We start from the raw sequence: 22003 nt of genomic DNA, 5'->3' as shown, positions 1-22003 counted from the left end.
GGGTTCAAAAGGTGGTGTCTGCTGTGGGTTGTTCAGGGCAGTCTGTGAACCGCAGCCTCGTTTGGTCCAGGTGCTTTCTGCAAATTTGTCCATTGTCTAGTTTGACTACAAACACCCTACTCCCTTCTTTAGCTATCACCGTGCCCGCGATCCACTTGGGACCATGTCCATAGTTTAGCACATACACAGGGTCATTCAGATCAATTTCCCGTGACACAGTGGCGTGACTATCGTTTACATTTTGTTGCTGCCGCCTGCTCTCTACCCAATCATACAGGTTGGGGTGAACCAGCGAGAGTCTGGTTTTAAGTGTCCTTTTCATGAGTAGCTCAGCCGGGGGCACCCCTGTGAGCGAGTGGGGTCTCGTGCGATAGCTGAACAATAATCGGGACAGGCGGGTTTGGAGTGAGCCTTCTGTGACTCGTTTAAGGCTCTGTTTGATTGTTTGTACTGCCCGCTCTGCCTGCCCATTGGAGGCTGGTTTAAACGGGGCCGAGGTGACATGTTTGATTCCATTGCGGGTCATGAATTCTTTAACTTCGGCACTGGTGAAACATGGCCCGTTGTCACTGACCAGTATGCCAGGCAGGCCGTGGGTGGCAAACATGGCCCTCAGGCTTTCAATGGTGGTGGTGGCGGTGCTTCCCGACATTATTTCACATTCAATCCATTTGGAAAAAGCACCCACCACCACCAGGAACATTTTACCAAGAAATGGGCCCGCATAGTCGACATGGATCATCGACCATGGTCTGGAGGGCCAGGACCACAAACTTAGTGGTGCCTCTCTGGGCGCGATGCTCAACTGAGCACACATGCTGCATTGCCGTGAGTCGATACCGGGCCACCACACATGGGATCTGGCTATTGCTTTCATCATTACTATACCCGGGTGTATGCTGTGGAGATCCGAGATGAACATCTCCTTGCCCTTTTTGGGTAGCACTACGCGGTTACCCCACAAGAGGCAGTCTGCCTGAATGGACAGCTCGTCCTTTCGCCGCTGGAGCAGTTTAATTAGTATTGCATTTCAACGGGGATGCTGACCCAGTTTTTTACTAGGGACAGCAGAGGATCTTGGCTGGTCCAAGTCCTAATCTGGCGGGCCGTGACAGGTGATTTATCATTTTCAAACACTTCCATGACCGTCAACAAGTCTGCGAGGTGCGTCACCATCAACAAGTTTGCAGGCTGCGCCATTTCCACCCCCGTGGTGGGCAATGGTAGCCGACTGAGAGCATCCGCACAGTTCTCGGTGCCTGGCCTGTGGCGGATGGTATAGTTATACGCTGATGGCGCGAGTGCCCACCTTTGTATGTGGGCTGAGGTATTGGTATTTATCCCCTTGTTTTCAGCGAACGGGGATATGAGGGGCTTGTGATCGGTTTCCAGCTCAAATTTGAGGCCAAAAGGTACTGATGCATTTTCTTTATCCTGAACACACACGCTAATGCCTCTTTCTCAATCATGCTGTAGGCCCTCTCGGCCTTAGACAAGCTCCTGGAGGCAAAGGTGACCGGTTGCAACTTCCCCGCAACATTAGCTTGTTGTAATACACACCCGACTCCGTACGATGACGCATCACATGCTAGCATAAGTCTTTTATACGGGTTATACAATACAAGCAGCTTGTTGGAGCATAAAATGTTTCTGGCTTTCTCAAAAGCAATTACTTGTTTTTTTTTTCCCCATACCCAGTTCTCACCTTTATGCAATAATACATGTAGGGGCTCTAAGAGGGTGCTTAACCCCGGTAGGAAGTTACCAAAATAGTTGAGGAGTCCCAAGAACGACCGCAGCTCCGTGACATTCTATGGCCTGGGCGCATTCCTGATAGCCTCTGTCTTGGCGTCAGTGGGCCGAATGCAGTCCGCCGCGATCTTTCTCCCCAAAAACTCCACTTCTGTTGCCATGAAGATGCATTTCGACCTCTTCAGCCGCAGCCCTACATGATCCAGTCGCTGGAGGACCTCCTCCAGGTTTTGTAGATGCTCGACGGTGTCCCGACCCGTGACCAGTATGTCGTCCTGAAACACCACCGTGCGTGATACCGACTTGAGTAGGCTCTCCATGTTTCTCTGGAAGATCGCTGCAGCCGACCGAATTCCAAACGGGCATCTGTTGTAGATGAACAGTCCCTTGTGCGTGTTGATGCAGGTGAGGCCCTTCGAAGACTCCTCCAGCTCCTGCGTTATGTTGGCCGAAGTCAGGTCGAGCTTGGTGAACGTCTTACCAGCTGCCAGTGTCGCAAATAGGTTGTCTGCCTTGGGTAGCGGGTATTGATCCTGTAGTGAGAAACGATTAATCGTTACTTTTTATAATCGCCGCAAATCCTGACCGTGCCATCACTTTTGAGTACTGGAAGAATAGGGCTGGCCCACTCGCTGAATTTCACTGGGGAGATGATGCCCTCGTGTTGCAGCCTGTCCAGCTCGATTTCCACTCTCTCCCTCATCATGTGAGGTACCGCTCGCGCCTTGTGGTGAATGGGTCGTGCCTCTGGGACCAAGTGGATCCGCACCTTCTCCCCGGAAAAGTTTCCAATGCCTGGCTCAAAAAGGGAAGGAAATTTGTTAAGAACCTGGGTACATGAGGCCTCATCGACATGTGATCGGGCTCGGATGTCATCCCAGTTCCAGTGGATTTTGCCCAGCCAGCTCCTTCCAAGCAGTGTGGGGCCATCGCCCGGGACAATCCAGAATGGCAGTTCGTGCACCATGCCCTCGTAGGTGACCTTGACCATGGCGCTACCAAGGACAGTGATAAGCTCTTTGGTGTACGTTCTCAGTTTCTTTTGCTTCCTCAAAGTATATTATCAATAGAAAGCGTAGTTTATTTTGAGCATTGATGAGCAGAATTGGTTGTACAAATCTGGTCACCTTTAGGTCTCTGAAGTGGGGGGGGGTGGGGTGCAAGTGTCTGATACATCTTGTGGGCAGATTCTAATGCTTGGATCTGCTCCTTTAACCAAAGCTAGGCAGCTTGTGTTTCCTTTTTTAATGGAGGATACATAATGATATTGTCTTAGTCAGAGCAGAGTTCTAAAGACACGACCTCGGCTATGGTAGCTCTGTGCCAGGTGATACCACAACAGAAGCCTTGGAATTCTCCAGGGAAAGGGCGTAGGCGCTGATGCATTCTGATGGAGTTTGGTTAGATTGACTAACAATTAGAATATCTCAACTTGTGAATATCCCAAAAGAACCAGAGAGGAGAGGAGGAGAAAGTTATTCTGATAGCAAAAAATTAATCTCCTTTTAACTTAACCTTCTGCATTCTTTTCTGGCTGTAGTATTTATTTTTGTGGGTTTTTTTTAAATACAAGAATTAGTCTGTGGACCAGAAGCAGCGACAAGTGAAGGTGACTGGTTTGATGTTTCACCATTATGGTACTAATGCAGTAGGTGTCCATTAATAGCAGAGCAATGAAGTTGTAATTATGCATTGATTGTGACACAAGAATATTACCTAACGGATCTAGGAGAACCTTACAATCTGTGTGCAACACAGCTCAACGATTCATGGAAAATTTATTTGTCGCACAGTGTGCAATTTTTCACTTGCTTGGCACTGACATCAAAATGAATGCAGCCACTGCAGAGAATGTGGGGTGTCACTATGTTTTGTCCATGTTAGAGATCCCAAAAGAGAGGCCATGCATTATTTACCTTTTATGGGGCATACAGTGTTTAAGATTTACAGATTTTGGTTCATGATGTTGTCTGAACTCGAGTAAATTATATCCTTTTATTACTCACTTGCACTGACCTGATTCTATATTTTAGTATGATTAATTGCTCACCATATCCGTTTAATTCTCTCTCTCATTTTCTTTTCAGTATATCTGTAATGGCAGAGTTACAAGATTTGGTGGAACGCTTGGAGAAGTCTGTCCAACGGCTGGAGATGGCATCTTTTAAGATACCAGGCGTTCTGACCCCAGATTATGATGCAGTGAATGGGGACAGTGGAGGTACTGCGCTGGAAATTCTTACATTTGAGGGTTGGGAACAAGAGGATGCGGATTTATGATAATTGGCAAAAGAATGAGAGGGGAAATAAGGAGAATCTTTTTACACAGCGCATTGTGATGATCTGGAATGCATTACCCTGTACCTGAAAAGGTGGTGGCAGCAGATTCGGCAGTAAAGGGAATTGGATAAATACTTGATGAGGAAGCATTTGCAGGGCTATGGGGAAAGAGTGGGACAAATTGGTAGATTTTTAAAGATCAGGCACAATGGGCTGAATGGCTTTCTTCTGTGTTCCATGATTCTATGATATACCCACCAATTGCATAATCTAAATATTGCACTGAATTTTACACTATGCACAAAATATCCCTTTCTATTCTCTCTCTCTCTCTCTCTCTCTCTCTCTCTCTCTCTCTCCCTCTCTCTCTCTCTCCCTCTCCCCCTCCCTCCTTCCCTCCTTCCCTAACCCTTAGACTCTGTATTACTATCAGTGATTATTATCGTACAAACTTAACATACCCTTAAAACAAATTAGTTAGATCCCTAGTCTGTGTTGAATTACATGTGCTCAGACAGGTTCATGGTCCTCATGAGAAGGTGGTCTTTACAATGGTATATATGGAGGTCCACAGGAGGAGCCGGTTGCCATTTATTTACTCTGTAGTTCAGCACCTTTTGCGTAGCATTTCTTAAATGACTTCAGGCACTGCCTCCAAAAGCATTGGACCCCCGACAAAGGAGACCCCTGGCACACATGCAGGTTAGTCACAGATAAGGTTTCGGCCCTTCTTTAGTCCATTTGGTTGAGCAGCTAACTGCTGCACTCTCAGTTAGGGAAGCACTTAAGGCTGGGCACATACACAAGTAGGCATAAATTCACCAATCTCGAGGGGTATACACAATAGCACATACGCCACATGCATGCAAACAGAATAAAAATTATTTAACTTTTAATATATATATTGCATTTTATTGTGCAGAATAGAAAATGTCAGACTAGTGGGACATACATAGTTATAAAAAAAACAGCTAGAGGGTTTAATGAAAGTAATAGTGGCCAATTGCATCACATGTTGGAAGAACCAGACAGCAAGACCTATCTCCCTGTCTGCCGAGGCTAGTCTGATATGCGGGCTGCCATAAAAGAAGGCCATTTGACCTGTTGGGTCTGTTAGCTAATCCCACTACCTTCACTGTGGCAAATGATTCCATATTCTCAACTCCAGGTGTAAATACATTTCTCCTAACCCTTCTCTCCTCACCCCTTGGTGTTCATTTTAAATTGCTGAACACTTGTCACTGACTCACCAATTGGAGGAAATCGCCCTTCCCTATTTACTTTTTTAAAATCTTTCATAATTTTAAAAACGTGTATTAAATCTTTTCTTGGTCGCTTCACTTCAGTGGAAGTAGTCCCAGCGTCTTAAGTCTTTCATCATAACTATAGTTTCTCATTCCTGGTACCATCCTATCCTGGTGAAGTTACGTTACACATTCTGGCTGCAATGTTCATTTTATAATGGGGCACTCAAAAATACACACAGACCTCTGTGACTTAACCAGTGTCTTGTACATTTTTATCATAACCTCCTTGCTCTTGTACTTTATGCACCATTGCCCTGATCTGCCATGAATTGTTGTTGCTACACGTCTTCCAAGTCCATAATGAGGCCTCTCTCCATATTGTGCAGTGTACTCTTTTTAACTGACCTTGTCTGGGACATGTTGCAAGACCACTCTTGATTGGTTAAGATATCTGAAGCAATCTAAGCCTTTGATCAGTGAAGGCCCTGATTTTCCCCATGTGACTTGTGCTCTGCTGGGGTACGGGAGTTGTTCAGAGATGGTTGTATGGTGTAGCTTGAGTCTCCATGGATTCAGCAGTCCATGCACCTTTCTCTTTCAAAACTGAGATGTGATTGCATCAGAATGAATAAACCAGGTGTACTCCATGGGAAGCCTAGATCTGGATTATCTTTTATTGTAAATCGTGTAATATTTGGTAAAGACTTTGGTATGAATAGCAACGCACTGATAACCTGTGCTTTGGAGTAGCCAGCAATTTGGAACGTTCAGCTGCCTTTGACTGTTCTAGTGTACGTGAGAGTGCATGGCAAAATAGGGCTCCAGGTATTTCCTTGATAAAGCTGTATGTGAAAAAGTGCAGGAATCTTGCGATAGACCCTGTATCATAAAGTTTGAGGGCATAAAGGTACACTGCCACCAAGAGTGCACTGCAGAAGGTTGAATGTTCCTGCAGGTCCTTGGTTACTAGGTAATCAGTCATGGCCTTCCTGCTGATCCTGAGGCTCTTCTTTCATTATCACAGTAAACCCTCTTCCTGAGGTAGTTTATTCTGCATGAAATGTGCCTGCTTTTTGTGGGAGTTTGCTGTGCGCAAGTTGGCTGCTGCGTTTCTCACATTACAACAGTGATTATACTCCAAAAGCTGTAAAGCGCTTTGAGACGCGCTTTGAGAAATGCAAGTCTTTCTTTCTATATCATTTGTGCTCCTGGGCTGCCGTCTCATCCAGCTGCACTGAATGTGCACTGCACCTATGCTAATTGTAGCCAAGTATGATGCGAAATTCGATACCCACTTTTCGGTTTCTTTTGTTCTCCGGCATGCCAACGTTTTCATTAAAAGTCAATGCAAGAATAAGCTGTGCCTTTTCCGAAAGAGATCCCCTACCTTACTGGTCCAGCACAACCTCTTCCAATTTGCAAGCTAGCTACCCTTGCGGCCTCTGAGGTAGATTTGTGCTAAACTAGGGGCAGGATCTGTCACTTTGCAGTGGACTGCACAGGATCATTTCATATAGAATCCAGAGAGAGATTGATTGTCACCTGTCTGGATAACATTAAATGTTCCTGGCAGTTCAACGACCAAGGTGTGCAATTCCAGTGGAGCATCTAAAGTCCTTTGGTCCATCAATATCTTTTTCACAGAAGGAACATTTCAAATGTGTTTAAAAATGTAGTATATGTATTAAAACGGCAAAGATATACAGTAAAGCAGTAATTTGTTTGTCAATGCGCCTCTTCATGCAGCGTAGTACTGACATTTAGCTGTTTGATTAAAAGATTCAACATCACTATTGAAAGCCCCTGTTGAATTAAAACAGGTTTTTGCAATTGTCCTGCCTGTTTCTGTTTCACATTATAAAAATGTTTCCTGTGTTTTGATGTCTAAGACACTTAACCGTGAAACAAGAACATAACATAAGAATATAGGAAATAGGAGCAGGAGTGGGCCACATGGCCCCTCGCGCTTGCTCCGCCATTCAATAAGATCATGGCTGATCTGATCATGGACTCAGCTCCATTTCCCTGCCCATTCCTCATAACCCCTTATCCCCTTATCGATTAAGAAACTTTTTTGTCTTAGAAACATAGAAAATAGGTGCAGGAGTAGGCCATTTGGCCCTTCGAGCCTGCACCACCATTCAATAAGATCATGGCTGATCATTCCCTCAGTACCCCTTTCCTGCTTTCTCTCCATACCCCTTGATCCCTTTAGCCATAAGGGCCATGTCTAACTCCCTCTTGAATATATCCAATGAACTGGCATCAACAACTCTCTGCGGTAGGGAATTCCACAGGTTAACAACTCTCTGATTGAAGAAATTTCTCCTCATCTCAGTCCTAAATGGCTTCCCCCTTATCTTAAAGTTATTCAATGTCCCAGCTTCCACAGCTCTCTGAGGCAGCGAATTCCACAGATTCACAACCCTCCTGAGAAGAAATTTCTCCTCGTCTCTGTTTTAAATGGGCCCCTTATTCTAAGATCGTGCTCTCTAATTTGAGTCTCACCCATCAGTGGAAACATCCTCTCTGCATCCATCTTGTCAAGCCCCCTTATAATCTTATACGTCTCGATAAGATCACCTCTCATTCTTCTGAATCCCAATGAGTAGAGGCTCAACCTACTCAACCTTTCCTCATAAGTCAACCCCCTCATCCCCAGAAACAAACTAATAAACCTTCTCTGAACTGCCTTCAAAGCAAGTATATGGAAACCAAAACTGCATGCAGTATTCCAGGTGTGGCCTCACCAATTCCTTGTATAGCTGCTTTTATACTCCATCCCCTTTGCAATAAAGGCCAAGATACCATTGGCCTTCCTGATCACTTGCTGTACCTGCATACTATCCTTTTGTGTTTCATGCACAAGTACCCCCAGGTCCCGCTGTACTGCGGCACTTTGCAATCTTTCTCCATTTAACTTGCTCTTTGATTTTTTTTTCTGCCAAAGTGCATGACCTCACACTTTCCAACATTATACTCCGTCTGCCAAATTTTTGTCCACTCACTTAGCCTGTCAATGTTCTTTTGCAGATTTTTTGTTTGCTCCTCACTCATTGCTTTTCCTCCCATCTTTGTATTGTCAGCAAACTTGGCTACGTTACACTCAGTCCCTTCTTCCAAGTCGTTAATATAGATTGTAAATAGTTGGGGTCTCAGCACTGATCCCTGTGGCACCCCACTAGTTACTGGTTGCCAACCAGAGAATGAACCATTTATCCCGACTCTCTGTTCTGTTAGTTAGCCAATCCTCTATCCATGCTAATATATTACCCCCAACCCTGTTAACTTTTATCTTGTTCAGTAACCTTTTTATGTGGCACCTTGTCAAATGCCTTCTGGAAGTCCAAAAACACCACATCCACTGGTTCCCCTTTATCCACTCTGTTCATTACATCCTCAAAGAACTCCAGCAAATTTGTCAAACATGACTTCCTCTTCATAAATCCATGCTGACTCTGCCTGACCGAATTTTGCTTATCCAAATGTCCTGCTACTGCTTCTTTAATAATGGACTCCAACATTTTCCCAACCACAGATGTTAGGCTAACTGGTCTATAGTTTCCTACTTTTTGTCTGCCTCCTTTTTTAAATAGGGGTGTTACATTTGCAGTTTTCCAATTTGCTGTGATCTCCCCAGAATCCAGGGAATTTTGGTAAATGCATCCACAATCCCTGCCGCTATTTCTCAAGACCTTGGGATGCAAGGGGATTTATCTGCCTTTAGTCCCATTGTCTTACTGAGTACCACCTCATTTGTGATTGTGATTGTTAACTTCCTCCCCCTATAGCCCCTAGACTATCCATTGTCGGAATATTGTTAGTGTCCTCTACCGTAAAGACTGATACAAAATATTTGTTCAGAGTTTCTGCCATCTCCATGTTCCCCATTACTAATTCCCCGGTCTCGTCCTCTAAGGGACCAACATTTACTTTAGCCACCCTTTTCCTTTTTATATACCTATAGAAACTCTTGCTATCTATTTCTGTATTTTATATTGGGAAATAAATTGGCGTTTTGGCTGCAAAGTGTTCTAAAATGAGGGTTTGAATAATGTCTTTTATAAGAATAATTAGAAGGTTGTATTAGTAGAACATACAACCGCTTCATTGTAAAGTGATGCATTTTGGTAGAATGAGAAGAGGGCATATAAATTAGATGGTTCAATCATAAAGTGGGTGCATGAACAGAGAGACCTGGGGGTGTGTGTGCATAAATCATTGAAGGTGACGGGGCAGGTTGAGAAAGCAGTTAAAAAGGGTTACGGGATCCTGGGCTTCATGTATAGAGGCTTCATGTACACAAAAGTGTGGAAATTATGATAAACCTGTATAAAATGTGGGTTCAGCCCCAACTGGAGTACTGTGTCCCATTCTGGGTACCGTATTTTAGGAAGGATGTGAAGGCCTTAGAGAAGGTGTAGAAAGATTTACGAGAATGATTCCAGGAATGGGGAACTTCAGTTACATTGATAGACTGGAGAATTTGGGGCTGTTCTCCTTGGAGCAGAGAAGACTGAGGATATTTGATAGAAGTGTTAAAAATCATGAGGGGTCTGGACAGGGTAGATAGAGAAACTGTTCCCATTGGCAAAAGGCTCAAGAACCAGATTTAAGGCAATTGGCAAAAGAACCAAAGGCGATGTTTTTTTTAAAAAAAAAAACTTTTTACACAGCAAGCGGTTAAGATCTGGAATGCACAGCCTGAAATGGTGGTGGAGGCAGACTCAATATTATCTTTAAAAAGGGAGTTGGATAAGTATCTGAAGCAAAGAAAATTAAAGGGCAGGGGGGTAGGACTAGCTGAAAGTCGGCATGAGTTTGACTGGTCGAATGGCTGCCTTCCATGCTGTAACCTTTCTATGATTCCAGACGCAACAGATTGTTAGAGCAGAGTGTGTTTTGATTTATTGCCAGTTGAACTTTTGGAGGAAGAAAGTTCAACATTTATTGAATAGAGTGAAGCCATGAGACATCTGGCATAAGAGCCAGCCTTGGCTCACTGGTAGCATTCTTGCCTTTTGACTCATAAGGTCGTGAGTTCAAGTCCCACTCCAGAGACTTGAGCGCATGATCTACACTGACTTGAGTGTGGTACTGAGGGAGTGCTGAACTGTCGGAGGTGTCGTCTTTCTGATGAGACGTTTAACCGAGGCTCCATCTGTCCTCTCAGGTGGACATTAAAGATCCCATGGCACTATTCAAAGAAGAGAAGGGGCAAATTTTCTCTGTGTCTTGGCCAATGTTTATCCTCAACCGACAACACTAAAATAGACTTTCTGGTCATTATCACTTGCTCTTTATGGGACTTTGTGTGCAAATTGGTTGCTGCGTTTCTACTTTACATTTGTGGTTACACTTCAAAAGTACTTCATTGGCTGTAAAACGCTTTGGGACATCCCGAGTTCGTGAAAGGTGCCATATTTTTAAGTTCTTTCCTTTTTTTTTTCATTCTTTCTTTTCCTTTTTGTTTTTTTTTTTCATGTTTCCTTTACTGCTTCGTGTACTCGGTGTAACATCATGGAAAAATAATGTCAGCCCATTTCAAGTTAACTGAACCTGGAAGGGAATCATGGCTCAAAGCACCACTGGCAACATAGGTCAATAATGACAGAAAGGGGGCAGAGAAAGGAGAGGAAATCGAGAAGAGTGAGTCATTGAAATGTTAAACTGAACTCTACTTCACCAATATGGAAATTAAAAATCGTTTTTATTTTTAACAAGTGCAGTAATTAAAATGGGTTGCGGCTTTTTTAATTGAGCTAAAAAGCTTTAAATCTAACTAATGTTTAATCTGAGCTTATTGAAGGGCTGGTGATGATGAAGAACTCATAGCATCATTGGGTGACTTGAGGTTTCCATGATTTCACCGAGCTAGTTGGATGGATATTTTTGAAACTTAGTGAACATCATTCAGATGAAACTGGCTATTAATTAGACCTGTGATGTTCATCTGGTATCAAAGGGCCCAAGTTTCCACAAGAAAAAAAACAGGCGCCCCTCCGAGCTGGGCGCCCGTTTTTCGCGCCTAAAAAAATCCTCGGTAGTCTGCACCTACTTACAGGTCTTCTGGCCCTTGGCGCAGTCAGCACGAGCTGTGGGGGGGAGGAGCCAGGTCCCGGCGCTGAAAACAGTGCCGGGACCTCTGCACATGCGCGCTACAGTCGGCACGCAAGTGCAGTAGCTCCAGGCGCCGAACTGTGTGGGAGGGGCCCGAAGCACGCAGCCCCTAGCCCTGGCCCAATGGCCTCACTGGGGCTCCTCCCACGGCCAGCTCCTGCTCCCCCCCCCCCCCCGACCCGACACCCGCTCCCCCCCCCCCCGCCCCGAGACCTGACACCCGCTTCCCCACCCCCTCCCGCACCAACCCAAGACCCGCTCTCCCCCCCCCCCCCCCCCCCCCACTGACCCGACCCGACGCCCCCCCTCTCTCTCTCTCTCTCTCTCTCTCTCTCTCTCTCTCTCCCTCCCTCCCTCCCTCCCTCCCTCCCTCCCTCCCTCCCTCCCTCCTCCCGCTCAGCGGCACGAACGGCTGCAGAATTCTCCCTGGCTGAAGCACTTTCGCACAGGTAGGAAGATGGTTTATTTAATCTTTTCTTTGCTTATAAATGTTTATTCAGGTTGGATTTATTTGTATAAGTATAAATAAGGATTTATTGTCGAATTTAATGAGTTCCCTCCCCCCCCACCTCGTTCTGGACGCCTAATTTGTAACCTGCGCCTGATTTTTTAATGTGTAGAACAGGTTTTTTCAGTTCTACAAAAATCTTCACTGGCTCCATTCTACTTTAGTTTGGAGTACATTTTCACTGTGGAAACTTTCAAATCAGGCGTCAGTGGCCGGACACGCCCCCTTTTGAAGAAAAAATTCTATTCTAAACTAGAACTGTTCTACCTGACTAGAACTGCAGAAAAAAAAATGTGGAGAATTGCGATTTCTAAAATAGTCCGTTCTCCACCAGTTGCTCCTAAAAATCAGGCGCGAATCATGTGGAAACTTGGGCCCTATATTTCAGAACATTTATCTGTCGGGAATCGGCACTCATTGCATGGTGCAGAACAACCATGAGCAATGATGCATTAAGAGGGGCAGATGACTTCATTTATATGATGATTGGTTGGATAGTGCTGGCCAAAATGTATCCTTCAACCAAAACCACAAAAAAAGTTAATAGATCCTTGTTTGTGGGATATTGCAATGTTTGTTTGCCTACATAACAGTGATGATTACACTTCAAAAGTACTTTATTGGCTGTGAAGTATTTTGGAATGCCTGTGGCTATGAAAGGCGTTTATCAATGCAAATATATATATATATTTTTCTAAATCTACTATCTTTTGCTAATCCTGCTATATTAGTCTGCTCTTGATGATTTTTTAAGCAGTCTGTCTGTGTGTGTCTGTGTTTGTGTGTGTGAGACATCCTTTGTGACTGACACTGGTGAATTATTCCACCTATCCAATTGTAACCAGAGTATCTCCAGCAATAGCTTCTCGTCCCGCCCCTACATTGGAGTCCCACAAGGATTTTCCCTTGGCCCCCTCCTCTTCCTTATCTACATGCTACCTCTTGGTGACATCATCTGCAGGGTCAGCTTCCACATGTACAGTGACGATGCCCAGCTCTACCCTGCACCACCTCTCTTAACTCTTCCACTGCCTATGTTTTCCCAGACAGCTCATCTGACAACCAGTCCGGGATGATTTGCAATTTCTCCCAGCTAAACATTGGTTAAGACTGAAGTCATCATCTTGCTTCCTCTCCATTCCCTGAAACTCCATACCCTTGCCACCAATTCCATCCATCTCGTCCGACACTGTCTTGGGTTCAACCAGGCTGTTGGCAACACGTTGAGCTTCCCACACCATATCCTCTCCATCACAAAGACCACCTATTTCCACTTCTGCTATCACCCGCCTCCACCCATACCCTAGCCGATTTCCTGATAAACTCCTCATCCTTGTCTTTGTGACCTCTAGACTCGACAATTCCAATGCTCTCTTGGCTCTGAAATTCAACTCATCAAAAGCTTTGCTCCGTGTCCCATCCACGCTGACCTAGATTGGTTCCCAGTCTTCTAATGTCTCCCATTTAAAATTCTAATTTATGCCTGAACTTTATCTTTGTATCGTCCTCTAACCTACAAAACTACTGGTCTTTCCTCCTCTGACTTTGGCCTCTTGTGCAATCTCTTCCTATGCCCCACCATAGGCGGTTGTGCCATCAGCAGCCTAGGTGCCATGTTTTGGCCCTCCTGCCAAACTCTTCCATCTCTCCATCTCTGTCTCCTCCTCTACCACTTTCCTTAAAATCCATCTTTTTGAACAAGGTTTTGGTGTTCCCTTCTATTCTCCTTATTTGGCTTGGCATCCATTATTTTGATTACATAGAGACAGAGGTGGAGAGCTGGAAGGGATTGGCAGGAGGTCCAAAACATGGCACCTAGGCTGCTGGAGTTAACTAATAAAGGACTGCGGTCACTACAGTTCAAATACAACACACTGCCTTGTGTAGTCATTACTAGAGCATCTAAGGACACAACAATTGGCGACGAGATTACGAACTTTCACGCGGAAATGGCTACCTTTTGGTATGTTGCAGCAGTTTGCCAATGGTGATGATTGGGACGCCTTTGTGGAGAGGCTAGAACATTTCTTCACAGCAAACGACCTGGCAGGAGACGACCCGGCCACACTGGCTGATGAGCGCCACGCTATCTTGCTAACCAGTTGTGGGCTCAACGTCTATGGCCTCATCAGGGACTTACTGGCACCAGCGAAGACAATGGCCAAGTCGTACAAGGAGCTCGTAACCCTGATCCAGGAGCAACTCAAACCCAAGGAGAACATTCTCACAGCCAGACACCGGTTCTACACCCACCGAAGGCCAGGAAGACGCGAAGTACGCCGCAGACCTCAGGAGACTGGCGGCACCCTGCGAGTTCGGCACCCATCTCAATGAAGCGCTGCGGGACATTTTTGTTATTGGAATTGGCCATGAGGGCCGCCTTCACAAGCTATTGTCAGCGGATACCACAGTCACACTGCAGAAGGCCATCTCCCTGAGCCAGTCATTCATGACCTCGACCTGCGGCTCTAGGCAGATGTCTCACCCTCAGGACTCAAACCCGGCAGGTACTGTGCACCGAGTGGTGCCGTTCAGGGGCTGGACTGTGGAGTGTGAATCCTCTCAGAGAAGAGAGAACAGGCCCACGAGTCCCTTGACTCAGAATCCGGCGTGGTGGGCTAACTGAGTAGCTCCATGCTGGCATTGTGGAGGGAATCACAGGGCTCACCAGTGCCACTTTAAAGACAGTGTATGCAAAGGCTGCAGCACAAAGGGCCTCCTCCAGCGAATGTGTAAGAGAAATATGACTCACTGTGTCGATGAAGAGTCTGCAGATGGCCATGAATCCAGCATAGATTTTGAATCGATACAGAGAGGCAGCCCAGTCCCACGGGGCGGTACATAGCATGTTTTCCTGCGCCACCGAGTGTTCCCCGCTGAAGATGGAAGTCGAGATAGAGGGAGCTCCAGTCTTCATGGAAGTGGACATGGGGCGAGCCAGTCAGTGATGAATCAAGGAGCCTTTGAGAGGCAATGGGACAATCCGACTGAACGACCTGAGTTGGTCCCGGTTGCACACCTACACCAATGAAATTATCCCAGTCGTTGGTAGTGCGAATGTAAAGGTACTCCATGATGGCACGGTGCACAAGTTACCTCTGTGGATTGTTGCAGGTGATGGACCAACGCTGCTTGGCAGAAAGTGGATCGGGAAGATCCATCGGAAATGGGAAGATTTCATCTCTCCAGCGATCGACGTCCCCTGCGCTCAGGCAAAGCAAGCCCTCACCTGAGAGTGGACCTGGCCCCGAAGAGCAGACCAGCATGGCACCCGAGGCACAGACCGCTCAGCACGACTGTGTGGAGATGATCCAGCTGAGATGACCCGAACGCACCTTCCAGGCTCCAGTGGCAGGACTCCGGAGGAAGAAAATTGGATCCAGAAGCGACTTCCCAACGGCGGAGACAGAACCCGGGGCGAAGAAGATCACCGCAGTCAATATCGTGGATAAAGTAAAGATGGCGCCCAAACCACGAGGTGATGCGCTGAAGACAAAGATGGCCGCGGCCAGATCACGAGGTGCAGCGCTGATGGAGCAACACGTGGCACCAAATGGAGAAGTGGATTGGGGTAAAGCAAGCAAGGCTCTCTTAAAGGAGGCCGGCAACTCACTACAATTAAAGGGACAGTTCCACACACTTAAGCAATGTAATAAGAACTGTAAGTCAGAGATAAAATGTGTAACTGATCATGTAAAATGTGTAATGGATAATCTGTATTGTGTACATGCAACCAGCGAGGAAAAGTCGCACGATTGTGTAAAATGTGTAATTGATGATCTGAACTGTACACATGCAGCCAGCAAGGAAAAGTCGTGCGATCGCGATCAGACCCAAAGAGTGCCCATCATCAGTAAGGAAAAGTTGTGCGATGCAGGATTTCTACTGCACGCAGCCAATGCAGCGGGCAGACACCCATCGGGTGCACACAGGTCCAGCGAGCTACCCAATGCTTGTAGCCTGCATCCAGGGGACCAGAGTCATGCACCATGAAGCGTGGCCACAAGCAGCCAACACACACCAGCTGTGAAGCAAGCGACCTCAGCAGGGCAATGGCCTGGGTCGGCTCCACCTCTCAGGCACCCAATGGCACCAACTGCCACGAGCCTGAAGGAGCAGACTGCACCAAGGCCAAACCCCTAGATGTAGAGTCACCCGCCACTGTTCCCCCAGAGGAAACAAGCACCAACCAGGATTCCAAACCAAACAACACTCAGGCCAGCGAGTCAGCAGTTCCCTGTGCACTGCTAGACAACAGCTCCTCAGGGAACAGCTGTGACCCAGAGCGTAAAGAAAGGACAGGGAGGTCACAGACATCTGTGCACACGCCCAACGTTAGGGAACACGGCAACAGCCCTGAGAGCAGGCTAGGCGAGCCAACCGGGTTCCCCCTGCCAGCACCGGGCACTGAGCCGCCACCAGACTGCAGGGACATAACCCAGCAGCTCCGGAACTAGCTTGTCCTCACGCACTCACTGCATCGATAAGGCATCTAACGTACTTGTCGCACCACGGAACCACACAAAAACAAAAAAAAATGCAAAACCCACTTAGCTGAACTTGAATGTACATGAATGTTCGGAGCCTCCACCATAATCAATGTGGGAGGTGGGGGGGGGGAAAGATGGAGAACGGAGTGGTCAGGGACACGCATACATACACACACACACATATACACACACACACACACACATGCACACTATTGAACCAACTGCTCACCCAAGGTTGAAGTGACCCGCCCAGGGTCAACCAGACAGAGCCCACATAGAGCTAAGCCCAGAGCACAGTCAATGCAGAGGCGATTTGCACTGAGGGTTCATAGTCCCAACAGTAGCCATGTAGGATATATCACAAGGTGTGCCACCAGAGGGCACAGCAGTGGGAGACTCATAGGCACACCTGTACGGGTAACCTGGCCTAGTATAAAAGGCAGGCTTACCAGGTGTGATCTTCACTCTGGAGTTATCAATAAAGGACTACTGTCACTACAGTTCAAGTACAACACACTGCCTCGTGGAGTCATTACTAGAGCTTCTAAAGACACTACAGAAGGGGAGGGGTGTTGTGACACGTCGGCGCAATGTGGCATGTCCGTGTCGCACTGACGTCATCACCGCGGCGCTGATGACTCAGAGCGATGGCCGACCTGCTGCAACAGCACTGCCGCCCCGACCGGGAAAAAGAAGACCTGAAAATCATGGGGCAGAAAAAAATCTTAAAGAACAGTAGGTGCGCCTACTATTATTCGGGGGGCAATTTCGGCCCCATAGACTTGCAGTTATACAGCGTCTTTCACGACCATCGGACGTCTCAAAGCGTCTTACAGCAATTAAGTACTTTTGGAGTGTAGTAACTGTTGTAATGTAGGACATTTATCTACATTAAAGTTCTCTTACGCTCACTCTCTCCCTCTTATATAAACAACTTCTTGATAGTTTACTTGTCGAAGCTTCCATCACAAAAAGTTCATGCTTTATATTGTTTAAAAGAAAAATATACTCACTTCCTGTGGACAGATTTGTTTTTTAGTGTTGTGATGTGATCTCACCCTTTATGAATCATTGAGGTTTGATCTGTGCTAACCAATATTGATAGCAAGGGATTTAGAGAGGGGAATGAGAAAAAGTGGGGTAAATGAAGGAAGAGTAAAGAAATGGGAGTCAAATCCTAGATGGTAAAGGTAGAAAGGAGAAGTGAAAACCATTGGTAGTTCTACCACACAAGTCTGCAAGTCTAATTTGAACATTTAAAATGGCTGGGGCCGAAATTGCCCCCCCCCCTTCCCCCCGGCCCAAAAGGGGGTGCATGCACCTAGTTTCTATGATTTTTAGGTGGCCTTTTGAGCAAAATTTTTTTTCAGGCTGATCAGAAGTCGCTCATAATGGGGGCGGAAGTTGGGGAGTGTATTGACTGCCGCGATGATGTCATCACGGCGCCGCATCACCATGGCTCTCCCCTTCACTTAAAGGGGAGAGCCTCTGCGATGTTGTAACTTCGGTCCACTGGGCCACCAAGATTGGGGTGCCAGGCTGCCTGTTGGCGGCCCGGCCGAACCCGGGGGCATAATTGTCGGGCTGACGTGGCAGTCGGCCGACAAAAAAAACATGGTGGCAGTAGGTCCTCCCCTTTAAGGGGAGCGGAACCGCTATTGCAGAAGGCCTCAGCCTCACTGCACCACCGCGAAAAAGCTTGTTTTGGCACCGCCTGGCGGTAGGCACTGTGATGACGCACTTAGGACGGATTGGTAGCAGCGGAGCGGTGGGGTGGGGGGGGCGGGTCACCGCTGAGTTACCACAAGAGCGGAATTTTTATAGGTGGCCATTGCACGAAAAGTCGGTGATCATTGCACGCCACAGCGTGGCCACCACTTTCTGGTACCGGTTAAGGGGCAGTTTCGGCCCAATTTTATTTTTCTTTAGTAAGAAGTAATTAAGGTTGAATTTAATATTTTTTGTTTCCTTTTGTTCTTCAAGATCTGGCACCATATGTGGAAGCTTTCGATGTAATGCTGACTGGTGCTGTTGCAAACTATGTGAAGCATAGCAAGATCCTTGGGGAAGATGTGGAGAAACATGTAAGTAGGGAAGTCTGCAATACTATAGGAGACTGACCTTGAATTAAAGAGGTACTTGACTTGGTTGCCAGATATTCATAAATAACATTTGTTCCAATTGTATTGATCATCAGTAAGATGAGATTCTACTATATTTTATATATTTCAAGGTCACTTGCATGGTTCTGTAGTTGCTTTTGAATCGTGGAATTGTTACAAATGTGTTATGGTGATATTACAATAATTTGTCCTGTTTAATGATGGGTATTATCCAGTATTCTTTATAGAATTTTGTTACTACTTCTATTCTTCACAAACTTAATTACATGTTGAAGGAACTGATGTGAGCCTGTTGACATAGATCTACAGCAAAGAAACAGGCCATTTGGCCCAACTGGTCTACACTGATGTTTATACACCACACGAGTTTCCTCCCACTCTTAATTGTCTCTTCCTACCCTGATCCAATATCCTTCCTTTGTTAAAATAGCAGACACAGGGATAGCATCTGAACATGTTGTGTTCATACACATCTAGGCTGATTTATAATCCATGAGGAAAGCTAATATCCAAATTTCTTGTGAACTGTGTTGGTCTGAGCCAAGCACTGATACGCTTGTCAAATAATCACTTGGAGCGGGGGAAATTGACACAAGTTTTTGGAGAACAGCTGGAGCCGAGGCACTTGAAAGGTAAGCAAAATGTAACTTAAAAACTTTGTGGTTGCAAGGGATCCATTAAAACGGGTCGTTGCAAGTTCTGGGATAGGTTTGATACCCAAATAGATTTGATAGTCGGTGAACTTGGAGGCAAAACAAAAAGTTTAAAGATGGACACGTTGGTCCCTGGAGATCGATCATGACAGAACGCAACTACGTACTCTTGAAACGCAATTGCAGTGCTGCGGTGTGTCTATTACAGAGAAAGAAATCAACGGCTACTTTGTGTGATTAGTGAATTTCCAGTGATCTTACTTGTGTTAATCTGGGGTCTGGAGCAAGGATGTGATGTTTCGCTGCTCTCCTGGCCTGTACCTTTAAGGTCACTGCTTAAGTACTTCCTCAAATAATGCAGTTAAGGGCAGCTACTTGTAAATTCCTCAAGTCAATGAGTTAAATGTAAATTTCAGGCTCCAGGACAAAATGCCTGACTACTTTTTATTTGTAAAAAAAAAAGATTCTTTGCATCTGTAATAAGTGCCTGGAGTGTGGCAGACGTGCACTGGATTCTCAACCTGTTTTGTATTTACTAGCAGATTGAGCATGGTGTGGCTCAGTGTTTTATATTCTGTTTCATTGGGACAGGAATATTTCTAATGCATAATGTATTATGCAGCTGTCGAGATGGAGCTATGCCCCATTAAGGTCAAAATCTAATTGTTAAGTAACCTGAGCCTTTGGTCCCTTAGGGGGAGAAATTCACTATCCCCCCGTTTGGGATGCTAACTTTTAAAAATGTGGAAAGTTAGCGTCGGGCGCTAATGATTTTAAACTTTTTTAAAAAAATTGCCATTTGTGTTTCAACAAGATGTGGAGCGCTAAGCGTTCCACTTCCTTCTTGGAGCGCGAACGGAAGCAGACGGGGCGGAGACCGCAGCAACGCTGCACACTGGGCCATGCATCGCTGCCACATTGAAAGGCTCCTTCCCTCCCTTAAAGGGAAGGGCCATCACTGCAGGCTCTGCAAAATAAAAAGTACCTACCTGGACCACCACGGCAGCCGCGATCCCGTGCGATCAGCCTGGCACTCATGCAGACTGCAGGGCTAATTAATCGCGGGCAGGAACCGTCAAAAATAACGAAGAAAAGAAATTAAGTTTTTTTTTACTTATCTCGGCCACCTCGCCTTTAAATATCACCCCCGAAGTGACTGGCCGCCCGATGCCGCCTCCTGCAGCTGTCGGTGTTGTCGATCAGCGTTGCTACCGGGGCGATGCGCATGGCGATGATGTCATGATCTCCAGGAGAAGGAGATTGGAGCGCAACGCTGTAACGCCGCTGCAAAACCCCCGCTGAATATGGTGGGAGTCGATGTCATTGCCTCACCCGGTTGCAAAGCCATTTGCGCCCCATTAGCACCCCCTGGTAGTGTTAATGGGTGGTGTCTACGCACCCAATTTCGCCCCCGAAGAGTTTAATTTTTTTTGTTGGGGGAACTGCGTAAGGATGAGGTCAGTCAGAGATTAATTGCTTTTTAGGTCACAAGTCCAAATGCAGAATAAAATGTCTTGCTTTCCCTCCCCCGTCCCCCAAGATTATTTTTTTTAATTACTTCTGCTGGCACGTTGATCCCTAGATTAATGAGTAATTTTTGTTGGGGAGTTTCTCTGCCCATTTCAAATGACGGGCTTTCATTTTTAAAAGATTGTTGAAAGAAATATTAACTGCAAGAAATTTGCCTAGAAGAAATTTGCATGTAATTAAGTGCAACATGTCTGCCCATTTCAAATGACGGGCTTTCATTTTTAAAAGATTGTTGAAAGAAATATTAACTGCAAGAAATTTGCCTAGAAGAAATTTGCATGTAATTAAGTGCAACATGTCTGACACAGGAAGTGTAGCAAAACGGACAAGAAATTTACTGTAAAATTGGCCTGAACTTTTACTTTTGGACCCGTCTGGCGAGGGGAGGGGGGGGGGGGTCTTGTGGAGCGCGGGAAACCCGGAGGTGCGTGTGACGTCACAGACAGGCTCACCGCCCGGAGGCCATTTTATTTAACAAGTGGCTTCCAATCGGGCAGGGAATGCTAGATAAGAGGCCGCAACCCCAAATGGGTGTGAGCCCCGACTGAGGTCGGGGGGGTGGAGATGTGAGATGTGGGGGGGAGGAAGCTGATGGTGGGGAGCTTGTGGGCTGGGAGGAAGCGCTCCTGGCCTATAAGGATTGCCCCCTGAGGCTGTCCTTGCCTCGCTGCAGCTGCCGGGAATCCCAAGGCCTGGGAACCCTGGCCGGCCATGGTTAAGTCCGAGGCTTCCAGCCTCATTATCATGTTTAAAGTGCCAACATGCCTCCCAGGAATGGGTTGGCTGCACACCGCGTCCCACCTCCATCAAAATCAGAAGTAGGCAGGTTGCGGTCGGGATTCAGATTTTTAACATTTTAACTTCCCACACGATCCCAACCCATCCTATTTTTTTAATGGTTTAAAATTTCCCTACATTTTTCATGCTGGGTCAAAGGTTATACTGTTGGAAAGGGAAGGGTGCTGGGATGGGTTCACATCACCGCTTGAAGGACTTGTTTTGGAAAAAAAAAAGTTTATAAGAGCTCTTGCATGGAAACAATGAAGTAACGATGTTTTGAGTCATGAAAAATGATCATTGTTTTCCTTATCCACTGCAGTTAGATGAACAAATGTATTCCTCTGATATTCTAGTTATGTAAATAAATCTCTGCATGTCCCACACGGTTGGGAAATTCTTTACTGAGGATATCAAATGGGTACTCTCCTATCTTTCTTTCTCGACCAAATATCTGCAACAGTAGTTAATGTTACTAAAGGTAATGATTAAATAAACATTTTTCATTTCAGGACTTTTCAGA

The 22003-nt window shown here is 46.1% G+C and overlaps 1 protein-coding gene across 2 annotated transcripts in view; it reads left to right on the top strand.

Annotated features, from left to right (window-relative positions):
* cap2 (cyclase associated actin cytoskeleton regulatory protein 2) overlaps nucleotides 1–22003 on the top strand; it is a 221474-nt gene that overhangs the window by 32117 nt on the left and 167354 nt on the right. Inside the window, exons 2-3 of one of the 2 annotated variants that reach the window (XM_070880657.1) lie at nucleotides 3840–3973; nucleotides 18381–18481. In XM_070880657.1, coding sequence (XP_070736758.1) covers nucleotides 3850–3973; nucleotides 18381–18481 — 225 coding nt within the window. In that variant the 5' untranslated portion in view covers nucleotides 3840–3849. The remainder of the gene's footprint in view (nucleotides 1–3839; nucleotides 3974–18380; nucleotides 18482–22003) is intronic. The other variant, XM_070880658.1, reaches the window with a different exon arrangement.

The sequence above is a fragment of the Pristiophorus japonicus genome, chromosome 5 (genome assembly GCF_044704955.1).
Source record: "Pristiophorus japonicus isolate sPriJap1 chromosome 5, sPriJap1.hap1, whole genome shotgun sequence".
In the NCBI taxonomy this organism is placed as follows: domain Eukaryota; kingdom Metazoa; phylum Chordata; class Chondrichthyes; family Pristiophoridae; genus Pristiophorus; species Pristiophorus japonicus.
The sequence above is the reverse complement of the archived record's forward strand: the minus strand, read 5'-3'. Positions and strand labels throughout refer to the sequence as shown.